The following is a 26480-nucleotide window of genomic DNA, read 5'->3' as shown; positions in this document are numbered from 1 at the left end:
TTTTTTCCCCTCCCTCTCTTTCATTTTCTTCCTGCCAATATTTTACAGCCCAGCAGCTCCCAGTCTCTGCAGTAATGAAGTCTGGAATGGTTTTTGTTGCTTACTGATAACCAAGGAGTTGCAAAGAGCCTGGGGGGGCAGAGCTGGAGCTGCGTCTGCCTTAGCCAGTCCTGATGACAGCAGCACTAATGAAATCTTGTGCCAGCCTGGCTGTAGCAAATGGTTTGGATTTGCCCTGCTGTAGCTTGCAGGAGATGGAAAAGGTGTGGGGAGCTTTTATTACCTTGAGGCTGGGGTGTTGGCTGGCAGGAGACTTGGCCTGGTGCTTTCACGAGGCAGTGATGAAGAGGCAGGAGAGGCGCAGGAGGCAGCAACATGAATCATGGAAGCAAAGGGTGGTGGAGAAATAATGCAGTGCAGGAATATTAGGAGATGATAAACCAAAGCAATTTGCTTCGAGGGGGTTAATCTGATCAGGGCATGGCCTCCTTCCTCCCTCACTTCATGCAGCAGAGGAAAACCCTGCAAAGCAGCAAAGCAGCAGCTCCAGCCCAGCCGCTGCCCAGGCTGCCTCCCGAGGCACAGCTGCTGCTGACAGCCCAAAGGCTCTGAGCACAGCCAGGACCATCCCATGGTGCTGAGCAAGGGCAAATAAACCCAATTTGCCAATGCCACAAGCCCAGCTGAAGGCAATGATTGAGCCAATAAAATCCTTTGGATGTTGGCAGAGAGAGTGATGGGCATTGGAATGGGCTGCCCAGGGAGGTGGTGGAGTTGCCATCCCTGGAGGTGTTGAAGCCAAGCCTGGCTGAGGCACTTAGTGCCATGGTCTGGTTGACTGGACAGGGCTGGGTGCTAGGTTGGACTGGATGATCCTGGAGGTCTCTTCCAACTTGCTTGATTCTGTGATTCTAATCTCCAATCTGAACCCTATGATTCTATGACCTCTAGGGAGGGGACATCCACAACCTCCCTTGGCAGCCTGTGCCAGTGTCTCTGCACCCTCACTGTTAAGAATTTCTTCCTCATCTCTAATCTCAATCTCCCCTCTTCCATCTCAAAGTCATTGCCTCTCATCCTGTCACTCCCAGCCCCTGTCAGAAGTCCCCACCACAGCTCTCCTGTAGCCTCTTTCAGGTGCTGCAGCTTAACCTCCCTCAACACAGATTTATCTGTGCAGACTGAGCTGGAACCAAATTGTTTTGGTTGAAGATGACCTCTAAGATCATCAACCCAACACCACCATGGCCATCAAATCATAGAATCACAGAATCAACCAGGTGGGAAGAGACCTCCAAGCTCAGCCAGTCCAACCTAGCACCCAGCCCTGGCCAATCAACCAGACCATGGCACTAAGTGCCTCAGCCAGGCTTGGCTTCAACACCTCCAGGGACAGCAACTCCACCACCTCCCTGGGCAGCCCATTCCAATGCCAATCACTCTCTCTGCCAACAACTTCCTCCTAACATCCAGCCTAGACCTCCCCTGGCACAACTTCACACTGTGTCCCCTTGTTCTGTTGCTGCTTGCCTGGCAGAAGAGCCCAACCCCACCTGGCTACAGCCTCCCTTCAGGTAGTTGTAGCCAGCAATGAGCTCTGCCCTGAGCCTCCTCTGTCCCCATGTGCCATGGCCACACCTTTCTTGAACACCTCCAGGGATGAGGTTGAGGAGTTGATTGGTTAGGGCTGGGTGCTAGGTTGGACTGGATGATCTTGGAGGTCTCTTCCAACCTGGTTGATTCTATGATTCTATGAGGACTCCACCACCTCCCTTGGCAGCCTCTTTCAATCCCTGACCACTCTTGCAGCAAAGAAATTGTTCCTCCTCTCCAACCTAAGCCTCCCCTGGCACAACTTCAGGCCATTGCCTCTCCTCCTACTGCCTGATCCCAGGCAGAAGAGCCCAACCTCACCTCACTGCAGCCTCCTCTCAGGGAGTTTTAGAGAGAGTCTTTTAAAAGGCTGTAGCCTTCTCAGCCAGCAGCAGGGTGAGCCACCAGGATGGCAAGGGTGAGCCACCAGGATGGCAGAAGCACTCTCAGCAGCACAGGGAAAACAATCATCAGGCAGTTAATTGAGTGGAGCAGAAGTAAATTATGCACCACCTCCAGCACAAGGCTTGGTCTGCTCATGATAAGAAGCTGATTCTTAGCTTGAAATTAACAGCTAAGTCAGAAAGCCTGCACATAGGTAAGGCAACATCTGCTAGAGGTTGCCCAACACCTAATTGCAAGCTGCTATCATCCTTGCTGAGGCTAAATGGAGAGATTGAGACCATCCTGCCTGGGTTTGCTGCTCTGCCATCTGGCAGTGGGCTTGGCCTCTGGCTGTAGAGTGAAACAGAACAGACAAGGACCCCCAAGACAACATGGATAGGAAGAGAAGGGAATGGCCTCAAGCTGCACCAGGGGAGGTTTAGGTTGGAGAGGGAAAATGTTCCTTGCTGCAAGAGTAGAGAATGGAACAAGAGGAAGTTCTGTCATTTAAGGGTGTTGGTGCCCTGGAGCAGGCTGCCCAGAGAGGTGGTGGAGTCTCCATCTCCAAATCATAGAATCAGGCAGGGTTGGAAGGGAGCACAAGGAGCAGCCAGTTCCAAGCCCCCTGCCATGCCCAGGGACACCCTACCCTAGAGCAGGCTGCACACAGCCTCAGCCAGCCTGGCCTTAAACACCTCCAGCCATGGGGCCTCAACCACCTCCCTGGGCAACCCATGCCAGCCTCTCACCACTCTCATGCTCAACAACTTCCTCCTCACATCCAGCCTGAATCTCCCCACCTCCAGCTTTGCTCCATTCCCCCCAGTCCTGGCACTCCCTGACAGCCTACAAAGTCCCTCCCCAGCTTTTTTGTAGCCCCCTTCAGATCCTGGAAGGCCACAAGAAGGTCACTTGGGAGCCTCCTCTTCTGCAGACTGCACAGCCCCAACTCTTTCAGTCTGTGCTCACAGCAGAGCTGCTGCAGCCTCTGAGCATCCTCCTGGCCCTGCTCTGGACACTCTCCAGCATCTCCACATCCCTCTTGGCCCAGGGGCTCCAGAACTGGATGCAGTACTCCAGGTGGGGTCTCAGCAGAGCAGAGCAGAGGGGAAGAATCCCCTCCCTGGCCCTGCTGGCCACACTTCTGCTGCTGCAGCCCAGGCTCTGCTTGGCTTTCTGGGCTGCAAGTGCACACTGCTGGCTCCTGTTGAGCTTCTCCTCCAGCAGCACCCCCAACTCCTTCTCCTCAGGGCTGCTCTCCAGCCACTCACTGCCCAGCTTGGATTTGTGCTTGGGTTTGCCTCGACACAGATGCAGGACCTTGCCCTTGGTCTTGTTGAACCTCATGAACTTGTGCCCACCTCTGCAGCCTGCCCAGGTCCCTCTGGATGGATCCCTGCCCTCCAGCCTGTCTGCTGCACCACACAGCTTGGTGTCAGCAGCAAACTTGCTAAGGCTGCACTCAGTGCCTCTGTCCATGGCACCCACAATGATGTTGAACAAGACTGGTCCCAGGCCTGATCCCTGAGGGACTCTGCTTGTCACTGGCCTCCACTTGGCCATGGAGCCATTGACAGCCACTCTTTGGGTGCAGCCATCAAGCCAATTCTTTACCCATCTGGTGCTCCACTCATCAAACCCAGGTGTCACCAGCCTGGAGACCAGGATGTGGTGTGGGACAGTGTCTAAGGCCTTGCTCAGCTCCAGGTAAATGCCATCAGTTGCTCAAGGGACTCACACAGGAACACATCCAGGTAGATTTTGAATGCCTCCAGAGAAGCAGATGGCACAAACTCTTTGGGCAGTGTGGGCTCAGTGCTCTGCCACCCTCAAAGTGAGGATGATTTCCCCCTCATGTTTACATGGAACCTTCTGTGTTCCAGTTTGTGCCCATTGCTCCTTCTCCTGCCACTGGACACCACTTTCCACTTTGGATGCTGAGTGTGAGTTGGTGACATGGACCTCTGGAGCCATTCCAAACCCACCTGGATGCCTTCCTGTGTCACCCTTCTTTAGGTGGCCCTGCCTTGGCAGTGGGGGGGGACTGGATGATCTCCAGAGGTCCCTTCCAACCCCTGCTGCTTGAATTCAGACAGAACAGTCCCTAGCTGAGGGGCTTGCTGCAGAGCTAAGCTGTATCAATTAAGCTCTCCCAGGAGCAGCTTCTCACCCCACTCCACGCCTGAGCCATTCTCACTGGGGCTCCAAGCAAGCACTTAGCAGTGAGTGGTATGGATTAAGCCTGAGCCACAGCTGAATGATCCCTGCCAAGCTATTTTTTGCAGCACTAAATCCCTCACTAATGGGAGATGAGCCTCCTAAATTGCCACCTTTCAGCTCAGCAGCTGATTTTTACCATCCCTGGTCCTCCCAGCATTGGCTGGTGGTGGGGGGAGAAAGGCAGGGAGCTGAATCATCTGCTCTTGTGTGCCAGGTGAGGCATCACTGCCTGTCACAGCACTCAGGTGGAGATGCCAGCCCTCTGCTTTGGAGTGTTGGCAGTGAGCAGAGTAACTGGGGGAGGAGGGAAGAGGGAGAAGAGAGGCTAATGACAGCTGAGAGGTAGAGAATAAAATGGGGAAATAACTCCCAACAGTTTAGGAGCACATCAGGCAGGCTGCCAGAGACACAGGCACTGCCAGCAGCTGCATCAATCCCTCCTGCAGCAGAAAGGGTCCTGTGATCACTGCAGGGTGAGTGCCCAGCTCAGACCACCACAGAGCTGCAAGCTGCCAAGAGCAGCCCACACCTTGAGAGCTGTGTCCAGTTCTGGGCTCCTCAATTCAAGAGAGATGTTGAGGTGCTGGAAGGTGTCCAGAGAAGGGCAACAAAGCTGGTGAGGGGCCTGGAACACAGCCCTGTGAGGAGAGGCTGAGGGAGCTGGGGGTGTGCAGCCTGCAGAAGAGGAGGCTCAGGGCAGAGCTCATTGCTGTCTACAACTCCCTGAAGGGAGGCTGTAGCCAGGTGGGGTTGGGCTCTGCTGCCAGGCAAGCAGCAACAGAACAAGGGGACACAGTGTGAAGTTGTGCTGGGGGAGGTCTAGGCTGGATGTGAGGAGGAAGTTGTTGGCAGAGAGAGTGATTGGCATTGGAATGGGCTGCCCAGGGAGGTGGTGGAGTTGCTGTCCCTGGAGGTGTTGAAGCCAAGCCTGGCTGAGGCACTTAGTGCCATGGTCTGGTTGCTTGGCCAGGGCTGGGTGCTAGGTTGGCCTGGATGAGCTTGGAGGTCTCTTCCCACCTGGCTGATTCTATGACTCTCTGACAGACACACCTGCTGTGTGCTGGTCTCTGCAGAAAGCCTCCAGGGAAGCTGTTAGGTGGTTCTCATCAAGCATCTGAGCATCCCTGCAGCAGTTCCCTCCTGGGGCATGATGCTGTTTGGAAGACAGGGTCCTAAGTCAGTACTGAAGCAGGCTCACCCACCTCCCACCCATCCTTGCCCTGCTGGCAGCTGAGGAGCCAGCCTGGCCTCACAGCCAGAGCCCCAGAGAGAGAGGGGAGCAGTTCAGGTCCCACAGCAGAACAATCTGCTCAGCTTGGACCAGACACACCTGGAACATGCCCCTGGAGGCATTCAAGAACCATGTGGATGTGGCAATTTGGGACTTAATAGCCATGGTGGGGCTGCATCAACAGCTGGGCTCTGTCATCCTGGAGGTCCTCTCCAACTGAAATGATGCTTCTATGAGTTCAATTTGGGCAATAGCTGTAGGACTGCCTGGGTTTAAGCCTTAATCCATGTTGGTTGCTGTCCAGGTCACAACTGTGGTTTGTGGTTAACGGCAGAAGCTGCTGTCACACAGGGTGGGGACAAAAAGTGACCAGATTCACATCAGCAGATTAATAACTGGAAGTGCCAAGGCATGTAGAGATGTTTGCTGACATCCCTCCAGGTGGAGCTCAGCATTAAAAACCTCAGGGCTGCACAAAAGTCACTGCTTGTGGCTAAAGGAGCACAGAACCAGCATCAAAAAGCTCAGGAGCAATGATGGGCTGCACAAAAGTCACTGCCTGTGGCTACAGGAGTACAGAACCAGCATCAAAAAGCTCAGGAGCTCTGATGGGCTGCACAAAAGTCACTGCCTGTGGCTAAAGGAGCACAGAACCAGCAATAGAAAGCTCAGGAGCTCTGATGGGCTGCACAAAAGTCACTGCCTGTGGCTAAAGGAGCACAGGACCTGCATCAAAAAGCTCAGGAGCTCTGATGGGCTGCACAAAAGTCACTGCCTGTGGCTAAGGGAGCACAGAACCAGCAATAGAAAGCTCAGGAGCTCTGATGTGCTATACAAAAGTCACTGCCTGTGGCTAAAGGAGCACAGAACCAGCAATAGAAAGCTCAGGAGCTCTGATGGACTGCACAAAAGTCACTGCCTGTGGCTAAAGGAGCACAGGACCTGCATCAAAAAGCTTAGGAGCTCTGATGGGCTGCACAAAAGTCACTGCCTGTGGCTAAGGGAGCACAGAACCAGCAATAGAAAGCTCAGGAGCTCTGATGTGCTATACAAAAGTCACTGCCTGTGGCTAAAGGAGCACAGAACCAGCAATAGAAAGCTCAGGAGCTCTGATGGGCTATACAAAAGTCACTGCCTGTGGCTAAAGGAGCACAGAACCAGCATCAAAAAGCTCAGGAGCTCTGATGGGCTGCACAAAAGTCACTGCCTGTGGCTAAAGGAGCACAGAACCAGCAATAGAAAGCTCAGGAGCTCTGATGGGCTATACAAAAGTCACTGCCTGTGGCTAAAGGAGCACAGAACCAGCATCAAAAAGCTCAGGAGCAATGATGGGCTGCACAAAAGTCACTGCCTGTGGCTAAAGGAGCACAGAACCAGCAATAGAAAGCTCAGGAGCTCTGATGGGCTGCACAAAAGTCACTGCCTGTGGCTAAAGGAGCACAGAACCAGCAATAGAAAGCTCAGGAGCTCTGATGTGCTATACCAAAGTCACTGCCTGTGGCTAAAGGAGCACAGAACCAGCAATAGAAAGCTCAGGAGCTCAGATGGAACCAAGCTCTCTCCAGGCCCTTAAAGCCAATTCTGTTCAACAAGCAAGAGCTGAAACTGAAGTGCCACAATTGTTCCCCAGAGCATTGGCTGCTGTACTGCAGCAGCCCCTGCTGAGCTCTGGAGTATGTTTGCTGAGCCATCAGGCTGTTCCAGCTCTTAGTCTGGCTAAAGGAGCACAGGACCAGCAATAAAAGCCTCAGGAGCTCTGATGTGCTACCAAAAAGTCACTGCCTGTGGCTAAAGGAGCACAGAACAGGCTATAAAAGCCTCAGGAGCTCTGATAGGCTACACAAATGTTACTGCCTATGGCTAAAGGAGCCCCTTGGTCTCAGATGTCATCTTCTACAGGTCCATCCCTTGGTCTCTGATGTCACCTTCCACAGGTCCATCCCTTGGTCTCTGATGTCATCTTCTACAGGTCCATCCCTTGGTCTCTGATGTCATCTTCTACAGGTCCATCCCTTGGTCTCTGATGTCACCTTCCACAGGTCCATCCCTTGGTCTCTGATGTCATCTTCTACAGGTCCATCCCTTGGTCTCTGATGTCACCTTCCACAGGTCCATCCCTTGGTCTCTGATGTCATCTTCTACAGGTCCATTCCTTGGTCTCAGATGCCACCTTCCACAGGTGCATCCCTTGGTCTCAGATGCCACCTTCCACAGGTCCATTCCTTGGTCTCAGATGCCACCTTCCACAGGTGCATCCCCTTGGTCTCAGATGCCACCTTCCACAGGTCCATTCCTTGGTCTCAGATGCCACCTTCCACAGGTGCATCCCCTTGGTCTCAGATGCCACCTTCCACAGGTCCATCCCTTGATCTCTGATGTCACTTTCCACAGGTGCATCCCCTTGGTCTCAGATGTCACCTTCCACAGGTCCATCCCTTGATCTCTGAAGTCACTTTCCACAGGTGCAGCCCCTTGGTCTCAGATGCCACCTTTGGGCTGGAAGGGACCTCCAAAGGTCATCCAGTCCAGCCCCCTTTGCTGTCAGCAGGGGCACCCTCAACTAGATCAGGTTGCTCAGAGCCTTGTCAAGCCTCACCTTGAATATCTCCAGGGATGGGGCCCCCAACCACCTCCCTGGACAACCTGTTACAGTGTTCCAGCACCCTCATGGTAAAGACCTGTGGGTCTGAGATTCCACCTTCAGAGAATCTTAGAATGGGTTGGGTTGGAAGGGATCTTGAAGCTCATCCAGTTCCAACTCCCCCTGCCATGGGTAGGGACCTCTCCCACCAGCCCAGCTTGTTCAAGGCCTTGAACACCTCCAGGGAGAGAGCATCCACAACCTTCCTGTTCCAATGTCTCCCCATTCTCACCCAGAACCTCCTTCTCCTGCATCCCACAGGTGCCAGCCTGCAGCAATTAGAGAGCTGCAGCCAATTAATTGATTAATTAATCCCTTTTCTGCCAAGAAAACCTCTTGAAATAGATCCCACTGCAATTCCTCCTTTGCAGCCCCCAAATACCATCACCATTTAGAGCACAAGGACACTATTCTCCTAGCCAGACAAAAGGCACTTCCAGCTCCTGGTAGTTTCCCTGCTGGAGGTAGCTTTGCTGATGATACATAAAAGCACACAAAACCTTTGGTCACCACGGGGAAGGAAGGGAAGGAAGATGACAAAGCCACTCCCTGGGGAGTCATTTTGATCAAAATGGAGTGTTTCATTGGAATAAAAAATAAAGGGAGTGTCCTCCACCTCCAACGTGCCAAATGTGCCTCTCGATGGGAGTGGCGATGCTGAGTGCCTTTGCTATCAGGGTACTGAAGTGTGCAAACAGCTCCTCCAGCCAACACCAAACTGCCTCCAAACCCCTGCCCTGGGCTTTCCACTCCTTCAGGCACAGCAGACTGGAGTAGTGTGGGCAGCAGGTGGAGGGAGAGGATTCTCCTCCTCCTCTCCTCTGCTCTGAGACCCCACCTGGAGTACCAGTGAGAGTGGCAATGCTGATCACCTTTGATACCATGATATTGAAGTGTACAAAGAGCTCCTCCAGGATATGTGGTGGTAGAGCCAACACCAAACTGCCTCCAAACCCCTGCCCTGGGCTTTCCACCCCTTCAGGCACAGCAGATTGGAGCAGTGTAGGCAGCAGGTGGAGGGAGGTGATTCTCCCCTTCCTCTCCTCTGCTGAGACCCTACCTGGAGTACTGCACCAGCCTGGGTTCTGTCTGTCCCTCTGCAGTCCAAGCAAGTCACCTTCTCTGACAGTCTGTGGTGAGCACAAGAAGCTGAGGTGAGTTCATAGCTACTGCATCCAGGTCTGGAGCCCCTGGGACAAGAGGGATGTGGAGATGCTGGAATGTGTCCAGAGCAGGGCCAGGAGGATGCTCAGAGGGCTGCAGCAGCTCTGCTGTGAGCACAGACTGAAAGAGTTGGGGATGTGCAGTGTGCAGAAGAGCCAACACCAAACTGCCTCCAAACCCCTGCCCTGGGCTTTCCACCCCTTCAGGCACAGCAGATTGGAGTAGTGTGGGCAGCAGGTGGAGGGAGAGGATTCTCCTCCTCCTCTCCTCTGCTCTGCTGAGACCCCACCTGGAGTACCAGTGAGAGTGGCAATGCTGATCACCTTTGATACCATGATATTGAAGTGTACAAAGAGCTCCTCCAGGATATGTGGTGGTAGAGCCAACACCAAACTGCCTCCAAACCCCTGCCCTGGGCTTTCCACCCCTTCAGGCACAGCAGATTGGAGCAGTGTAGGCAGCAGGTGGAGGGAGGTGATTCTCCCCTTCCTCTCCTCTGCTGAGACCCTACCTGGAGTACTGCACCAGCCTGGGTTCTGTCTGTCCCTCTGCAGTCCAAGCAAGTCACCTTCTCTGACAATCTGTGGTGAGCACAAGAAGCTGAGGTGAGTTCATAGCTACTGCATCCAGGTCTGGAGCCCCTGGGACAAGAGGGATGTGGAGATGCTGGAATGTGTCCAGAGCAGGGCCAGGAGGATGCTCAGAGGGCTGCAGCAGCTCTGCTGTGAGCACAGACTGAAGGAGTTGGGGCTGTGCAGGCTGGAGCCAACACCAAACTGCCTCCAAACCCCTGCCCTGGGCTTTCCACCCCTTCAGGCACAGCAGACTGGAGTAGTGTGGGCAGCAGGTGGAGGGAGGTGATTCTCCCCCTCCTCTCCTCTGCTGAGACCCTACCTAAAGGTAGGAGCAGCAACTCCTTTAACCTGGCATTCAGCAGCACAGAGATGCTTTTGCCCCTCCACCCCCACCCCAGTGCTCCTTACTGGCCACACAGCTGCCTCAGCCAGCTGGGAGTGGGGCAAGTGTTGTCCTCTGCGTGTCCCCACCAGCCCCTGACCCACAGAGCTGTCTGGGGTAGAGGCAGCTGCTGCCAGCCCCTCTGCCCCCTTCCCCAGGGCATGGGCTGCAACTGCAGCATGCACCCTCTAGCACCACGTTCAGGAGCATACAGCAGGGGGAGGTCTTGCTTAGCAGAAGGCACCACCAGGAGCCCAGAGCAGGCAAAGTGATGTCCCCAGGTGAATTGGGGCACACCAACCCTGTCCCCATCCCCACTTCATCCCGAGCAGCACAGCTCCAACCTCACCCAGCCACAAAATATCTGCTGTTACCAAAGCCTCAGCAACTTGATCCCAGCAGAGAGCAAGAGAGAGCCCAACACAAGCCCAGAGCAGCCCCCATGGAGAACAAACAGCCTGACCCAAGCCCTAACAGTCCTCATGGAGAACAAACAGCCTGACCCAGGCTCTAACAGCCCCATGGAGAACAAACAGCCTGACCCAAGCCCTAACAGCCCCATGGAAAACAAACAGCCTGACCCAAGCCCTAACAGCCCCCATGGAGAACAAACAGCCTGACCCAAGCCCTAACAGCCCCCATGGAGAACAAACAGCCTGACCCAAGCCCTAACAGCCCCATGGAGAACAAACAGCCTGACCCAAGCCCTAACAGCCCCCATGGAGAACAAACAGCCTGACCCAAGCCCTAACAGCCCCATGGAGAACAAACAGCCTGACCCAAGCCCTAACAGCCCCCATGGAGAACAAACAGCCTGACCCAAGCCCTAACAGCCCCATGGAGAACAAACAGCCTGACCCAAGCCCTAACAGCCCCATAGAGAACAAACAGCCTGACCCAAGCCCTAACAGCCCCATGGAGAACAAACAGCCTGACCCAAGCCCTAACAGCCCCATAGAGAACAAACAGCCTGACCCAAGCTCTAACAGCCCCACCCAAGCTCTAACAGCCCCCATGGAGAACAAACAGCCTGACCCAAGCCCTAACAGCCCCATGGAGAACAAACAGCCTGACCCAAGCTCTAACAGCCCCCACAGAGAACAAACAGCCTGACCCAAGCCCTAACAGCCCCATGGAGAACAAACAGCCTGACCCAAGCCCTAACAGCCCCATGGAGAACAAACAGCCTGACCCAAGCCCTAACAGCCCCATGGAGAACAAACAGCCTGACCCAAGCTCTAACAGCCCCCACAGAGAACAAACAGCCTGACCCAAGCCCTAACAGCCCCATGGAGAACAAACAGCCTGACCCAAGCCCTAACAGCCCCATGGAGAACAAACAGCCTGACCCAAGCCCTAACAGCCCCATGGAGAACAAACAGCCTGACCCAAGCCCTAACAGCCCCATAGAGAACAAACAGCCTGACCCAAGCCCTAACAGCCCCCATGGAGAACAAACAGCCTGACCCAAGCTCTAAAAGCCCCATGGAGAACCAACAGCCTGACCCAAGCCCTAACAGCCCCCATGGAGAACAAACAGCCTGACCCAAGCCCTAACAGCCCCCATGGAGAACAAACAGCCTGACCCAAGCCCTAACAGCCCCCATGGAGAACAAACAGCCTGACCCAAGCCCTAACAGCCCCATGGAGAACAAACAGCCTGACCCAAGCCCTAACAGCCCCCACAGAGAACAAACAGCCTGACCCAAGCCCTAACAGCCCCCATGGAGAACAAACAGCCTGACCCAAGCCCTAACAGCCCCCATGGAGAACAAACAGCCTGACCCAAGCCCTAACAGCCCCCATGGAGAACAAACAGCCTGACCCAAGCTCTAACAGCCCCATGGAGAACAAACAGCCTGACTCAAGCCCTAACAGCCCCCATGGAGAACAAACAGCCTGACCCAAGCCCAGAGCAGCCCCATGGAGAACAAACAGCCTGACCCAAGCCCTAACAGCCCCATGGAGAACAAACAGCCTGACCCAAGCCCTAACAGCCCCCATGGAGAACAAACAGCCTGACCCAAGCCCTAACAGCCCCATGGAGAACAAACAGCCTGACCCAAGCCCTAACAGCCCCCATGGAGAACAAACAGCCTGACTCAAGCCCTTAACAGCCCCCACGGAGAACAAACAGCCTGACCCAAGCCCGAAGCAGTCCCCTCCCCAGTCCACTCACCCAGGACACCCCCACTTAGAGGTGCCAGATCTCCACAGTAGCAGCAGCAGCAGCAGCAGCAGCAGCAGCTCGTTGGTGCAGCAAGGAGGAGAAGCTGCAGCCCCAGGCACAGCAGAGAGCGAAGAGACCCTGCAGCTCCTGGCTGATGCAGGGGGGAGGGAGTGGAGGAGGAGGAAGGAGGGACTGGAGAGAAAGGTCCACAGCCAGGCTGCCGAGCTGTGAGGATAGAGCTGTCACCTGCAGCCACCACTGTCCTCGGTGGGAGGGGTGTGCCTGGCTGCACATCAGGGCTGGGGTTCTTCCCTGGGGGTCCTCACGCAGCCTTCCCACTCTGCTGTCTTTGGGGCATCCTGTTGCCCTAGGGAGCCTGTTGTTGCCTCCAGGGGTGCCAGCCCCCACAGGCAGCCCCCTCCAGCTGTTACAGCTGCGGGGGAGCAGCCCAGAGCATCCTCAGCACACAGAGCTGCCCAGCACAGCAAATCCTTGCCAGCCTCTGGTCCTGCGTGCTGAGCTGCAGCGTTTAGATGCAGCCTCTCTTTGTACACAGCAGCAGCCTGGATGCCCAGATTAGCCCCAGCTAGTCCTGCTTTGGCTGTTTCTGCCTTCCCAAAACTCCAAACAGCACACACACCCCAGCCAGAGCTATGGAATCACAGACTGGGGTGGGCTGGAAAAGCACTCTGAGGTCATCCAGTCCAACCAGCAACCCAGCACCCCCATGGCCACGAAACCATAGCCCCAGGTGCCATGGCCACACCTTTCTTCAACACCCCCAGGGATGGGGACTCCACCACCTCCCTGGGCAGCCTCTTCCTGACCACTCTGGCAGCAAACAAATTGTTCCTCATCTCCAACCTAAGCCTCCCCTGGCACAATTCCAGGCCATTGTCTCTGCTATCACCTGGGACTAGGCAGAAGAGCCCAACCCCCACCTCACTGCAGCCTCCTTTCAGGCAGCTGTAGAGAGCACTGAGCTCTCCCTTCAGCCTCCTTCACACTAAACACCCTCAGCTCCCTCAGCTGCTCCTCTCCAGCCCTGTTCTCCAGACCCTTCCCCAGCTCTGCAGCCCTTCTCTGGCCCTGCCCCAGCCCCTCACTGTCCCTCTTGGAGCGAGCTGAGCCTCACTGTGTGCAGGGTGAGGGGTGCCCTGCACAGCAGCTGTGCCTGGCTCTCTGCTCCCTGCTCCCCTGGGGGATGCTGCTGGCCCTGAGCTCTGCTGGAGCTTTGCTTGGGCTTGGCTTCTCTCAGCACAGCTCCTGGAGACAGCCACACAGCACAGGAGCTGTTCTGGGCTGGCTTCTTCGTGTGTGTCCACCTCCTCCTGGAAACACAGAAGGTCACTGGGAATGTTGTCCTTTACTGAGCACATCCAGTGCAAGCCTGGCTGAGGCACTTAGTGCCATGGTCTGGTTGATTGGCCAGGGCTGGGTGCTAGGTTGGACTGGATGAGCTTAGAGGTCTCTTCCAACCTGGTTGACTCCATGATTCTATGTCAATGTCTTCAGCTGGTGTTCATCATCACAACCTCACATAGCTAAAGGATGGAAGAAGGGGATCTTAAGAAAGCCCTTGAGTGCTCCAAGCCCAGCTTACACCACATCCAGCACAAGAAAAGCAGCTCCAGGTCTCTTGCCTTACACCAGGAAGAGGATCCTTGCTCCAGAGGGGTCCCCACAGACCCCCTCCACGGGTACAGGTGACCAAAAAAATCCTCTTTTACCTGAGCTAGGCTTAAACAGGTCACAAAGACCTCACCAGAGAGCAGGGCAGCAAGGAACCTCTGCTATGCTGCTGAGCATGCTGAGGTGGAATCAATAAGGAAGCTTTCAAAAGGACAGGCTCCAGCCTTCATTGATCATCCAGCAGGAGTTAAAGAAGCCACATGAGGATAAGTCACAAACTGTCACTAGTTCAGGCAGGGCAGACAGATTGCTCTGAAAGGGGCTGGGAAGCAACATCAGAGCTACTGACAGCTCCACCACATCCTCAACACCCACAGCAGTCCAAGGCAGTCTAAAAGTTCCACCTAAAGAAATTAGAGAGAGCACTAAAAACACTGAGAGCAACAAGAGAGACCTGCAAACACCAAAAAGAAGAACAAACCTCCTGGGCTGAGCTTAAATACAGAGCTGGGGACAATGGGGGAGGCTCCAAAAGAGCCCATCAGGCTGATGAGAATCTGGTGGGACACTTGCAATGCTTCCATTAGCAGCTCAGGTGATGGGGACCAAGTGGGACACTTGGAATGCTTCCATTAGCAGCTGAAATCAAGCAGCTCTGACATCTCCACCAACATCTCCAGCCAGGCCATCTCTAGGTGATGAAGACCTGGTGGGACACTTGGAATGCTTCTATTAGCAGCTCAGGTGATGGGGACCAAGTGGGACACTCAGAATGCTTCTGTTAGCAGCTGAAATCAAGCAGCTCTGACATCTCCATCAACATCTCCAGCCAGGCCATCTCTAGGTGATGGAGATTTGGTGGGACACTTGGAATGCTTCTATTAGCAGCTCAGGTGATGGGGACCAAGTGGGACACTCAGAATGCTTCTGTTAGCAGCTGAAATCAAGCAGCTCTGACATCTCCACCAACATCTCCAGCCAGGCCATCTCTAGGTGATAGGGACCTGGTGGGACACTCAGAATGCTTCCAACAGCAGCTGAAATCAAGCAGCTCTGACATCTCCATCAACATCTCCAGCCAGGCCATCTCTAGGTGATGAAGACCTGGTGGGACACTTGGAATGCTTCTATTAGCAGCTCAGGTGATGGGACCAAGCCAAGTGGGACACTCAGAATGCTTGTGTTAGCAGCTGAAATCAAGCAGCTCTGACATCTCCACCAATATCTCCAGCCAGGCCATCTCTAGGTGATGGAGATTTGGTGGGACACTTGGAATGCTTCTATTAGCAGCTCAGGTGATGGGGACCAAGTGGGACACTCAGAATGCTTCTGTTAGCAGCTGAAATCAAGCAGCTCTGACATCTCCACCAACATCTCCAGCCAGGCCATCTCTAGGTGATGGGGACCAAGTGGCACACTCAGAATGCTTCTATTAGCAGCTGAAATCAAGCAGCTCTGACATCTCCACCAACATCTCCAGCCAGGCCATCTCTAGGTGATGGAGACCTGGTGGGACACTCAGAATGCTTCCATCAGCAGCTGAAATCAAGCAGCTCTGACATCTCCACCAACATCTCCAGCCAGGCCACCTCTAGGTGATAGGGACCTGGTGGGACACTCAGAATGCTTCCATCAGCAGCTGAAATCTAGCAGCTCTGACACCTCCAGCCAGGCTGTCACCACCCTTTGGAGTGAAGGTTGTGACAGGGAGATCATCTCGAGTCAGGGTGTATCCAAGTGTCTCCACTGCTGGGAGGACAGGTGGTGAGCAGTAAGTGCTGAGTGCTACCCATGGTCTCTGTGCTCCAGGTCATTCTATCTGCCTGCTGAGGTCAGCCCTTTGCTCCTCGTGACAGCAGGAGGACCATGGATGAGCACAGGGTATGGACTCTCTCTTTACTCCTTCATCTGCCCACAGGCCTTCAAGTGCATTAGTGACAGCTGAAGTTGGAAAGGCTCCACTGCAAGAGTGGCCTGGGATTGGAAGAGGCTGCCCAGGGAGGTGGTGGAGTCCCCATCCCTGGAAGTGCTTCAAGAAACCTGTGGCCATGGCACTCGGGGGACACGGTTTGACGACCGTGGTGGTGTTGAGCTGATGGTTGGAGCCACCCTTAGAGGTCTTTTGCAACCCAGAGCACTGTGTGATTCCATGAGCACATCAACCATGGGAGCAGACAGATGAGGAAGGCACACTTCCAGCTTTTCCAGCTGCCAGCTCCATCCTGAGTGCAAGCAGCAGGCGGGCAGGGTTGGTTGGCAGCAGCGGGGTTGGCTGCAGCAGAAGTGAGGAGGTCTCTGTGGACCCTGCAGAAGGCTGGGAGCAACAAATCTCACACCTAGATGAGGAGTGTGTGATCATGAGGCTTCTGCAGTCCCATCTGGGCTGACAAAGATCAAAATCAGCTGAAAATCAAAACCACCTCAGGCAAAATGAAGTCTTTCCTGCCAGGGCAAAACCACACATGGAGCTGAAACGGTTCAGCTGCAAGTGCTGGCTTTGTGTGCACACAGGTTTGGGTCTCTCACCCTAAGAAGGACACTGAGGGGTTGGAGTAGGTCCAGAGAAGGGCAACAGAATTGGGGAAGGGTCTGGAGAACAGGGCTGGGGAGGAGCAGCTGTGGTTTAGCCTGGAGGAGACTGAGAGGAGAGCTCGTTGCTCTCTACAGCTCCCTGAGAGGAGGCTGCAGTGAGGTTGGGCTCTTCTGCCTAGTCTCAAGTGACAGGAGGAGAGGCAATGGCCTGAAATTGTGCCAGAGAAGGCTTAGGTTGGAGATGAGGAACAATTTCTTTGCTGCCAGAGTGGTCAGGGATTGGAAGAGGCTGCCCTGGGAGGTGGTTCCCAGTCTGTCCAGCACAGGACTTGGTCTCTCTTGGCCATGAGCTCAGTTTGGGGCTGCAGCCATGCAAGACTTTGGCTGCTCCTGACTCCAAACACCCAGGACTTGGTCTCTGCTTTTAACCTGCCCCCATGATCCCAGTTTGGAGCCCCAGCCATGCAGCTCCAGCCCCGTGGCAGGGCCAGGGGAGCCCACACAGCCAGCACAAGTCTGAGGACCCTCAAAGCCATCACCAGGAACCTGTTGCCTCAGGAGCTAGCCACCAACTAATGGCCAGGGGAGAGCAGAGTCAGTCCAGGAGCTTTATCTGCAGTTTGGAGGTCTGAAGGGCATCTCCTCAGCTGGTGATGATGCTGTTGTCACCTCCTGGGACAGTGGCAGTCGATGGCTGGGACACCCCTGCGTGGGAGAAGGATGCAATTATTGTGTCCTCCTGCAGCTGCTCATCACCCATGGGGAAGAGCAGAGCTGCCCATGAGTGCTCTGCCCTGCTCCCCCTCCTGCCCTGCCACCCTGAGGCCCCTCCAGCTCCCGAGGCCCCTGCCCAGGGCTCACCACTGGGCTCTCACCCTCACGGCTCCAGACTCAGATCCAGTGGCTGCAGACCAGCTGGTGCCAGGTGCCTGCTGCCAGCTCCCTGCGGTGCCTGGGGGCAGCCTCTTCTGGCTGCTGCTCCAGCAGCTTGCTCCTGGGTGAGAGGCTTAGGCAGCAGCTTTGGCTAAGCTCCCTCAGGAGGTGAGGCTGTGGATGGAGCAGGTGCCTTGGCTCCAGGCTCTGTCCTTGGTGGGATGGGATCCATCCGTGGCTACACCGGTGACTGACCATGGCCTGGCACTGCTGGCACCCTGCTGCTGCTGGGTGATTGGGATGGCATCACAGTGGGTGCAGGTGGTGGTGTAAAGGGGCAGCCACCCACCCAGCCACTCACAGCATTGTTTTGGCTGGAAAAGACCTTCAAGATGACCGAGTCCAATCATCAACCTAAGACCACCACAGCCATCAAGCCACATGCCCAAGTGCCACATCCACCTCGAGGAGCCAAGACTGCACCTTCAAGAGCCCAATTAGGAATCCAAGATGCTGGCAATTAAAATCCTGTCACCAGGTTGGGTTTTTTCCCAGTCTGTAATTGAAGACTGAAGACCAAGGACCTCTCTACAGCAGTTCAGCAGCTTCAGCTCCTGCCATGTCCACCTGGCAGAGCACTGGCAGATGCCTACTGCCTTCTCTCTGGTCTCTCCTGGCAAAGAGGAGAGCCAGAGGCCCACGGTGCCAGTGTTGAAGCAGATAAAAGACCATCAGGAACTCAGCTCTCAATAAATACCTTTAGTTCTCCATCCTATGTACAAGCACTTTACAGCAACATGGCAGAGAGGGTGGTGGGGGTGGCTGGGGAAGGACATCAGTGTCACGAGTGCAGTGTGGTGGTGGAGGTTTGAAGGAGAAGGCTGCTGACAAAGCCACCTCTTGGCCTTCACATGGACACTGCCACCAGGGAAAACCAGCCCAGCTCACCTCCATCAGGCTCTCCCAGGGTCACTGATGACAGATGGGGCACAGGGGAGCAGGGCTTGTGGTGACTTCTTGGGACCATGTCAGCACTGCCAGTCTGCCCATGGCTCCTGGCATGGTCTGAGCTCCTTGGCTGCAGAAGACTCACAGGATGGTGATGCTGCTCCTGAGCCAGTGCACATCAAGCCCAAATGTTGGCCAACATTTCACCAACACCTGAAATCAAGTCTCCAGCCCATGACTGGAGTGGCACACGAGGTCCTGAAGCAGCCCACAACTGCAGTGGCACCCAAGGTGCTAAACCAGCCTGTGACTGGAGTGACACCCAAGGTCCTGAAGCAGCCCATGACTGGAGTGACAATCAAGGTCCTGAACCAGCCCACAACTGGAGTGACACCCAAGGTCCTGAACCAGACCATGACTGGAGTGACACCCAAGGTCCTGAAGCAGCCCACAACTGGAGTGACACCCAAGGTCCTGAACCAGACCATGACTGGAGTGACACCCAAGGTCCTGAAGCAGCCCACAACTGGAGTGACACCCAAGGTCCTGAACCAGACCATGACTGGAGTGACACCCAAGGTGCTGAACCAGACCATGACTGGAGTGACAGCCAATGTCCTGAACCAGACCATGACTGGAGTGAGACCCAAGATCCTGAACCAGACCATGACTGGAGTGACACCCAAGGTACTGAACCAGACCATGACTGGAGTGAGACCCAAGATCCTGAACCAGACCATGACTGGAGTGACACCCAAGGTACTGAACCAGACCATGACTGGAGTGAGACCCAAGGTCCTGAACCAGACCATGACTGGAGTGACACCCAAGGTCCTAAACCAGCCCACAACTGGAGTGACACCCAAGGTGCTAAACCAGCCTATGACCGGAGTGACACCCAAGGTCCTGAACCAGCCTGTCACTGGAGTGACAGCCAAGGTCCTGAACCAGCCTCCCACTGGAGTGACACCCAAGGTCCTAAGCCAGCCTATGACTGGAGTGACACTCAAAGTATTGAACCAGCACATGACTGGAGTGACACCCAAGATCCTGAACCAGCCTGTGACTGGAGTGACACCAAAAGTCCTACATCAGCTTTCACTGGACAGGTGGCTGCATGGAGGCTTGGACCTTCAGAGTTACACTTAAGTCCCTGTTTCAAAGGGAGCCGTCTCATTGATGCCCCCAGGGCCCTTTCCTAGCCAGCAGATTAAATTCCCATGGACATGGAAGTCCTCCTTGTAGGACAACACTGCTCAAACTCCAGCGCTGGGAATGGAGCCAAGGCAGCCAGGGGGTGGCAGGCCCCAAAGGCAGCACGGGGACATGGTGGTGTGAGAGCACAGAGCTCCTACCCGTCACACCCACCACCTGCAGCCTGCAGTATTTACACAACAGCTGCCAATCCCCCCGGGCAACATCTGTCTGTGGAGGGACAGCAGCAGGACAAGTCCTGTGGATCCAGCTGTGGCGTGGGTCAGCGCTGGCTCACCTCTTGCCTTGGGGCATCTTCTACCTGTGAGTGTTTACAACCAGAACTAAGGAGGAGAGTGTGGAGGTCAGGGGCCACTTCTTTGTGCCAGAGCTTGGCAGATGCCCTTAGCGACCTCAGCTCAGGGCCAGGAAGGTTCTTTGGTGCTTTCCTCCATTGCACCGTGCAAGCCAGCCAGGTGAGGTGCAGGAGTGACTAGAAAGTGATCCAGCACTTCTTCTTATCTACAAGGACTGGCAGCTGAGGGCCTCAGTGTCCTGCCTGGGGAAAGCAGCACCTGCCAGAGACATCAGCTGAGGGCTTCTGTGTCCTGCCTAGGGAAAGCAGCACCTGCCAGAGCGTCCAGAAGTGGCCCGAAGCGCCACACCAAGCCTCTTCCATCGGCTCTCCTCCCCCAGGGGTCCGCCCTCATCTCTCCACCGTGGAGGACCTGGAGGGCAATCTCTTCTCAACGTGCTGCTTGCTCTTCTGGGAGGTTCTTCTCGATGGAGAAGGAGCACCTGCAGTGGTGTTACGAGTTGGCGCCGCAGGAACCAACGGGAGGGCAGGATGAGGACCCAGGCTGCTGCCGTTGGCAGGCGGCTGGTGCAGCAAAGCAGGCAGCCTTGAAGTCTTCCTTGCCTGAGGAGCTCTCCACGGAGGGAACTCAGCACCTCTGGGCCTGGTGCTGGATGGGGACATGTGCGTAGCTGTGTCCTCTTCTACAAAAGGAAGCCTGCTTAGAGGCCTCCTGCCGGGCAGGGGCTGTGGGTGGTGGGGCACCGGCAGCGTTGGCACCATCAGAGCCCTGGGCAGGTCGCTGCCAACCACCACCTGCGCCTCCTGGGCGTGGGTGGGTTGGGTGAGGAAGGGAGGCGGCAGGGTGCTGCTGCTGCGCCTGCTGCAGGACTCACAGCACAGCTTGTTGTAGCCAGGGATGGAGCAGTAACGAGCCAGCACCTCCATCTGGCAGAAGATGGACTTGTCCCCCAGGCAGGGCTCATCTGCAAGGCAAAGAGAAAGGCTGAGACCAAACCTCACCAAGACTCTGCCAGTGCCCATGGGGGAGCTAAAGGCCATATCACCAGCCCAGAGGAAGGAAGGTTTGGTGGTCACCAACAGAATGGTGGAGTCCAAACCTCACCAAGACTTTGCCAGTGCCCATGGGGGAGCTGAAGGCCATAATCACCAGCCCAGAGGAAGGAAGGTTTGGTGGTCACCAAGAGAATGGTGGAGTCCAAACCTCACCAAGACTCTGCCAGTGCCCCTGGGAGACTTACAAGGGCAAACATAATCACCAGCCCAAAGGAAGGAAGGTTTGGTGGTCACCAAGAGAATGGTGGAGTCCAAACCTCACCAAGACTCTGCCAGTGCTCATGGGAGTCTCTTAAAGGACCAACAACCCCCAGAGAATCACTGGCCTGGAGGAAGGCAGACTTGGTGGTCATCAAGTTCTGCCCATGTTCCATAAACCACAAGAGGAAACCTGAGATGCTTCACCTCCTGGCAGAACTCACCACCACCACCCCAGCTGGGAACCAAAGAGTCTGGCCAGCACTTTGGGAACATCAGCTCTGTGCTCAGCATCAGCTCTGTGTTCAACAAGAAGCAAGATGCTGCCCATGGTGGTCGTGGATGCCCCCTCCCTGGAGGTATTCAAGACCAGGTTGGATAACCTGGGCTAGTGGGAGGTGTCCCTGCCCATGGCAGGGGGTTTGGAGCTAGCTAATCCTGAAGGTGCCTTCTAGCCCAACCCATTCTGTGACTCCATGAATCTATGACATGTTTGCTCCTTCCTTCTCTGCAGAGCTCACACAAAGACTTCCCCAGGATCTGCTCTAGCCAGGTTCTGATGTGGTGCTGATCTAAGCATCACAAACCTCATTCTCCTGACCTGCCCCAGCCCTAGAGACTCAGCTGCTGCTCTGATCACTGCTACAGACCTGCAGGGTAGAGAATCCTGCCTCCAGGTCCCTTCTGACCTCAAAGTCTAAGTGAAACATCTACAGGAGGTGTCCTCCCTTCCCCACAGACTCAGCTCCACATGGTGGCAGAGGTGACTCTTCTGTGTGCAGACAGAGGTGTTTAATGGACTGCAAGAGAAATGGTCCTGACCACCACAGAAAGCCAAGATTTCAGACCTGGGGCAGAGTGGCAGATGTTGAGGTACTGGAAGGTGTCCAGAGAAGGGCAACAAGGCTGGGGAGGGGCCTGGAGCACAGCCCTGTGAGGAGAGGCTGAGGGAGCTGGGGGTGTGCAGCCTGCAGAAGAGGAGGCTCAGGGCAGAGCTCATTGCTCTCTACAGCTGCCTGAAGGGAGGCTGTAGCCAGGTGGGGTTGGTCTCTTCTGCCAGGCAAGCAGCAACAGAAGAAGGGGACACAGTCTCAAGTTGTGCTGGGGGAGGTCTAGGCTGGATGTTAGGAGGAAGTTGTTGGCAGAGAGAGTGATTGGCATTGGAATGGGCTGCCCAGGGAGGTGGTGGAGTCACTGTGCCTGGAGGTGTTGAAGCCAAGCCTGGCTGAGGCACTTAGTGCCATGGTCTGGTTGACTGGATAGGGCTGGGTGCTAGGTTGGCCTGGATGAGCTTGGAGGTCTCTTCCAACCTGCTTGATTCTATGATTCTATGACAGTGATTTGCTTCCCTCCAGCAGGCACAATCTCTTAGAGCTCTGCACTGCTCTGGCAGCTGGAGTCTGCTCCAAGTCCTTTTGCTAGCAGAAGAGAAGTCAGAGCCAAAGCTGGAGTGAGGAACACACTGTGCCTGCCAAGAGCTCTTCAATCTTGTTCCTGCCAGCCAGTGGTCAGAGGGATGGGGCTGCCAGCAGGAACCCCCACTCCAGCCTTAGAGAGTCACCAACACAGATGAAGGCAGTCTTGGTGGCCACCAAAAGCTCAACACCCCCTTCCAGAACCTCTACAAACCCAGGACCCCTGGGGATGCTCTGCAGTTACATTTTTTATGGATTCCTTTTCATTTCCTCAGGCTTGGAAAGTTTATCCAGGGATTTAAAGGTCAAGTCAAGCAGGGTTTACTTGGGATTGACCTTCACCTCCAGCACAAATTTCTGCAAACCCAGCTTAGGGGTGATGTAATTAAAGCCCCAGTGGTGGCTCTGGTGTGAGTAAAGCACCAAGCACCCAGAGCTTTGAGACCAGTAAGGTTCTTGGATGCCCCTGGAGATCAGCTTGTCCATGCCACAGCTCCCTTGGGCTCTGTGGTAAAGGGTTGGACTTGATGATCTGTGAGGTCTCTTCCAACCTTGGTGATACTGTGATACTGTGTGGCCTCACCAGCGCTAAGCACAAGGGGATGAACAAGTACTTGTACAAGAGTGACGCCTGTGCCTGACACCTCTACCCTGCCCTGTGCCAGCTCTGTGCCCTTCATCTGCTGGAGCTGGTGGAAGATGTTCTCTCACCATTGCAGGGAGCCAGCTTGCAGACTCTGACAGCCTCAGGCTTCTCTCCATCGCAGCGGTCCCCGGCGCGGCAGGTCAGCTGCCGCCTCTCCGTTCCCTCCCCGCAGGTCACGGAGCACTGGGGGACAGACATGAGACAGTTGAGGACATTCAGCTTCCACAGCCATGGGCCTGCGTGCACCATCTAAAACAGCTCCAGATGGCTTTTGGGTCAGGCTGCACCTTCCAGTGATGTGGGCTGGGAGTGCAGAGCAGGGACAGCTGCAACTTGGAGGAGGTTGCTCAAGAGTCCCAAACAACCTGACCTGGAGGGGTGACAGGGGTGGGAAATCTCCCACCTCTCTGGGCAGCCTGGGCCAGGGTCTCACTACCATCAGTACCAAATATTTCTTCCTTTCCCTCCAGTCTGAGTCTCCCTCTTTTAGTTCAAACCATCATCCCTTCTCCTGTCACAACAGACCCCAGCCAAAAGTCTGTCCCCAGCTCTGCTCTGGTGAGCCCTCACCTAAAGTGCTGGGTCCAGCTAAGGGAACCTCAACACAAAAGCGCCAGGGACTTGCTGGAGTGGGTCTAGAGGAGGCCACCAAGATGATCAGAGGGTTGCAGAACCTCTTGATTTTGAAGACAGGCTGAGAGATTGGGGTTGTTCAGCCTGGAGAAGGCTCCAGGGAGACCTTAAAGCTGCATTTCAGCATCTGAAGGGGGCTACAGGAGAGCTGGGGGGGGCTGCTCAGAAGGGTGTCTGGGGACAGTACAAGAGGCAATGGTTTGAAACTGAAGCAGAGGAGATTCAGATTGAACACCAGGAGCAAGTTCTGCACAACGAGGGTGCAGCATGCCCTGGGATGTGGCCGAGGCCCCATCCCTGCAGACATATGAGACCAGACTCGATGTGACCCTGGGCAGCTCAGTCTAGCTGAAGGTGTCCCCTGCTGCCCGCAGCGAGGCTTGGCCACGATGACCTTCGAGGGTCCCTTCCAGCCCACAGCGCCCTCTGTGAAGCTGTCTGCTGCCGGGTGCCCAGTGCCGGTGGCCCACCTCAGACCAGGGTCCTGCTCTCCAGGGGGCCGGGCAGGGCAGGCGGTTGCAGGGCCGGCGGCTGTCGGGGCGCTGCCCGGCGCAGTGCTTGGCGTGCACCGAGCGGTTGGCGCCGTCCCGCAGCGGCTGCAGGCACCGCACCGTCCGCAGCTGGTAGCCTGAGTTCCCGCAGGTCTTGGTGCAGTGCTCCCACTCCTCTGCTGCCCAGCTGGGAAATCGAGAGGGAGAAGATCCCATCACAACTTCGTACCCGGGCAGCCAGGCTGCTGCCGGCCCCCGGGCAGCCCCTTCCTGCCGTGGAAGCGCTGGGTGAGAGCAGCGACCGCTGCCACCCACCCGTACCGCGGGAGCGGCTGCCTGGAGAGCTGTCAGCATGGCTGCAGGTGAACTTCCCCACCTCCCGTGAGGGACTACATCTTGTCTCTCCTCTCTTTCTCCTCTCTCTCTCTCCTCTCTTCTCCTCTTTCTCCTCTCCTCTCCTCTCTTTCTCCTCTCTTCTCCTCTTCTCTCCTCTCTTCTCTCTTTCTCCTCTCTCCTCTCCTCTCTCCTCTCTTTCTCCTCTCTCCTCTCCTCTCTCCTCTCCTCTCTCCTCTCTTTCTCCTCTCCTCTCCTCTCCTCTCCTCTCTCCTCTCTTTCTCCTCTCCTCTCCCTCGACTCGCCCTCTCCTCTCCTCTCCCTCTCCTCTCCCTCTCCTCTCCTCTCCCTCTCCTCTCCTCTCCTCTCCTCTCCTCTCCTCTCCTCTCCTCTCCTCTCCTCTCCTCTCCTCTCCTCTCCTCTCCTCTCCTCTCCTCTCCTCTCCTCTCCTCTCCTCTCCTCTCCTCTCCTCTCCTCTCCTCTCCTCTCCTCTCCTCTCCTCTCCTCTCCTCTCCTCTCCTCTCCTCTCCTCTCCTCTCCCCTCCTCTCCTCTCCCCTCTCTCTCCTCTCCTTTCTCCCTCCTCTCTCCTCTCTCCCTCCTCTCCTCTTTCCTACCTTTCTCCTACTCTCCTCTCTACTCTATTTCTCTTCTCCTCTCCTCTCCCTTCTCCTCTCCTCTCCTCTCCTCTCCTCTCTTTCTCCTCTCCTTCTCCTCTCTTCTTGTTCTCCTCCTGTCTCTTCTCGTTCTCCTCTCCCCTCCATTCTTTTCTCGTTCTCCTCTCCTTTCTCTTTTCGTTCTCCCCTCCCTTCTCTTCTCGTTCTCTCCTCTCTTCACTCCACTCCTTCTCCATTTTCCCCTCTTTCTCTTTCCCCTTCTCTCTCTCTCTGTGTTTCATTCACTTGAGTAAATAGTCTCACTCCTGGTATCAGGCCTGGCTTGTACCTCAATTCCACAACACAGAAACGTGTAAGAAAGAATCTCTCCTCTGGACAGAGACATTTTTACTCTCCCTCCTCTGGAGTGGGACACCAGAGCAGGCAGCATTCAGCTCCAGCTGATCCCAAGGGATACTCACAGGGGCTGGGTGCATTCCTGCAGGTTGCACATCCTACGGATGGGCTTTGGCTTTTTGCTGGCTTCACAGAAGCTGCGATGAACCATCTTGGTGTCGCTCTTCCTACGGCACCCGTACTTGGTGTACTGGAACCCTGCAGGGTGTGGGAGAGCAACTGAGCAAAACAGGTGCTGGGGAGAAGTTTTGGGTCAAAACCTATGTTTTATGGACAGGAGGGACAGTTTTGGCCCCTTGGCTCAACAGAGGAATCGTCTACTTTGGGTCACTTGTCATTCCTTGCTAGAAGCTGCCACAGGTTTGATAGAGCTTTGATCAGCTTGGTCTAGGAAGGCTGGGGAGGGACTGTTTACAGGGTCTTGTAATGATGGGACGAGGAGTAATCAGAATCAAGCAGGTTGGAAGAGACCTCCAAGATCATCCAGGCCAACCTAGCACCCAGCCCTGGACAGTCAACCAGACCATGGCACTAAGTGCCTCAGCCAGGCTTGGCTTCAACACCTCCAGGGACAGCAACTCCACCACCTCCCTGGGCAGCCCATTCCAATGCCAATCACTCTCTCTGCCAACAACTCCCTCCTAGCATCCAGCCTAGACCTCCCCTGATTGCACAACTTCACACTGTGTCCCCTTCTTCTGTTGCTGCTTGCCTGGCAGAAGAGCCCAACCCCACCTGGCTACAGCCTCCCTTCAGGTAGTTGTAGACAGCAATGAGCTCTGCCCTGAGCCTCCTCTTCTGCAGGCTGCACACCCCCAGCTCCCTCAGCCTCTCCTCACAGG

The 26480-nt window shown here is 55.4% G+C and overlaps 2 protein-coding genes across 2 annotated transcripts in view; both read right to left on the bottom strand.

Annotated features, from left to right (window-relative positions):
• The window catches only part of NPFFR2 (neuropeptide FF receptor 2), a 29695-nt gene extending 17187 nt beyond the window's left edge, over positions 1-12508 (bottom strand). The window contains exon 1 of the mRNA XM_064149687.1: positions 12370-12508. The gene's annotated coding sequence lies outside the window, so the exon portion shown is untranslated. The remainder of the gene's footprint in view (positions 1-12369) is intronic.
• Positions 12509-20055: 7547 nt separating this feature from the next.
• ADAMTS3 (ADAM metallopeptidase with thrombospondin type 1 motif 3) overlaps positions 20056-26480 on the bottom strand; it is a 95354-nt gene continuing 88929 nt past the window's right edge. The window contains exons 19-22 of the mRNA XM_064149685.1: positions 25704-25836; positions 24274-24481; positions 23236-23353; positions 20056-20820 (exon numbers count right to left, since the gene is read on the bottom strand). Of these exons, the coding sequence (XP_064005755.1) occupies positions 20246-20820; positions 23236-23353; positions 24274-24481; positions 25704-25836 (1034 nt within the window). The 3' untranslated portion in view covers positions 20056-20245. The remainder of the gene's footprint in view (positions 20821-23235; positions 23354-24273; positions 24482-25703; positions 25837-26480) is intronic.

Source organism: Pogoniulus pusillus, chromosome 10 (assembly GCF_015220805.1).
Source record: "Pogoniulus pusillus isolate bPogPus1 chromosome 10, bPogPus1.pri, whole genome shotgun sequence".
In the NCBI taxonomy this organism is placed as follows: domain Eukaryota; kingdom Metazoa; phylum Chordata; class Aves; order Piciformes; family Lybiidae; genus Pogoniulus; species Pogoniulus pusillus.
The sequence above is the reverse complement of the archived record's forward strand: the minus strand, read 5'-3'. Positions and strand labels throughout refer to the sequence as shown.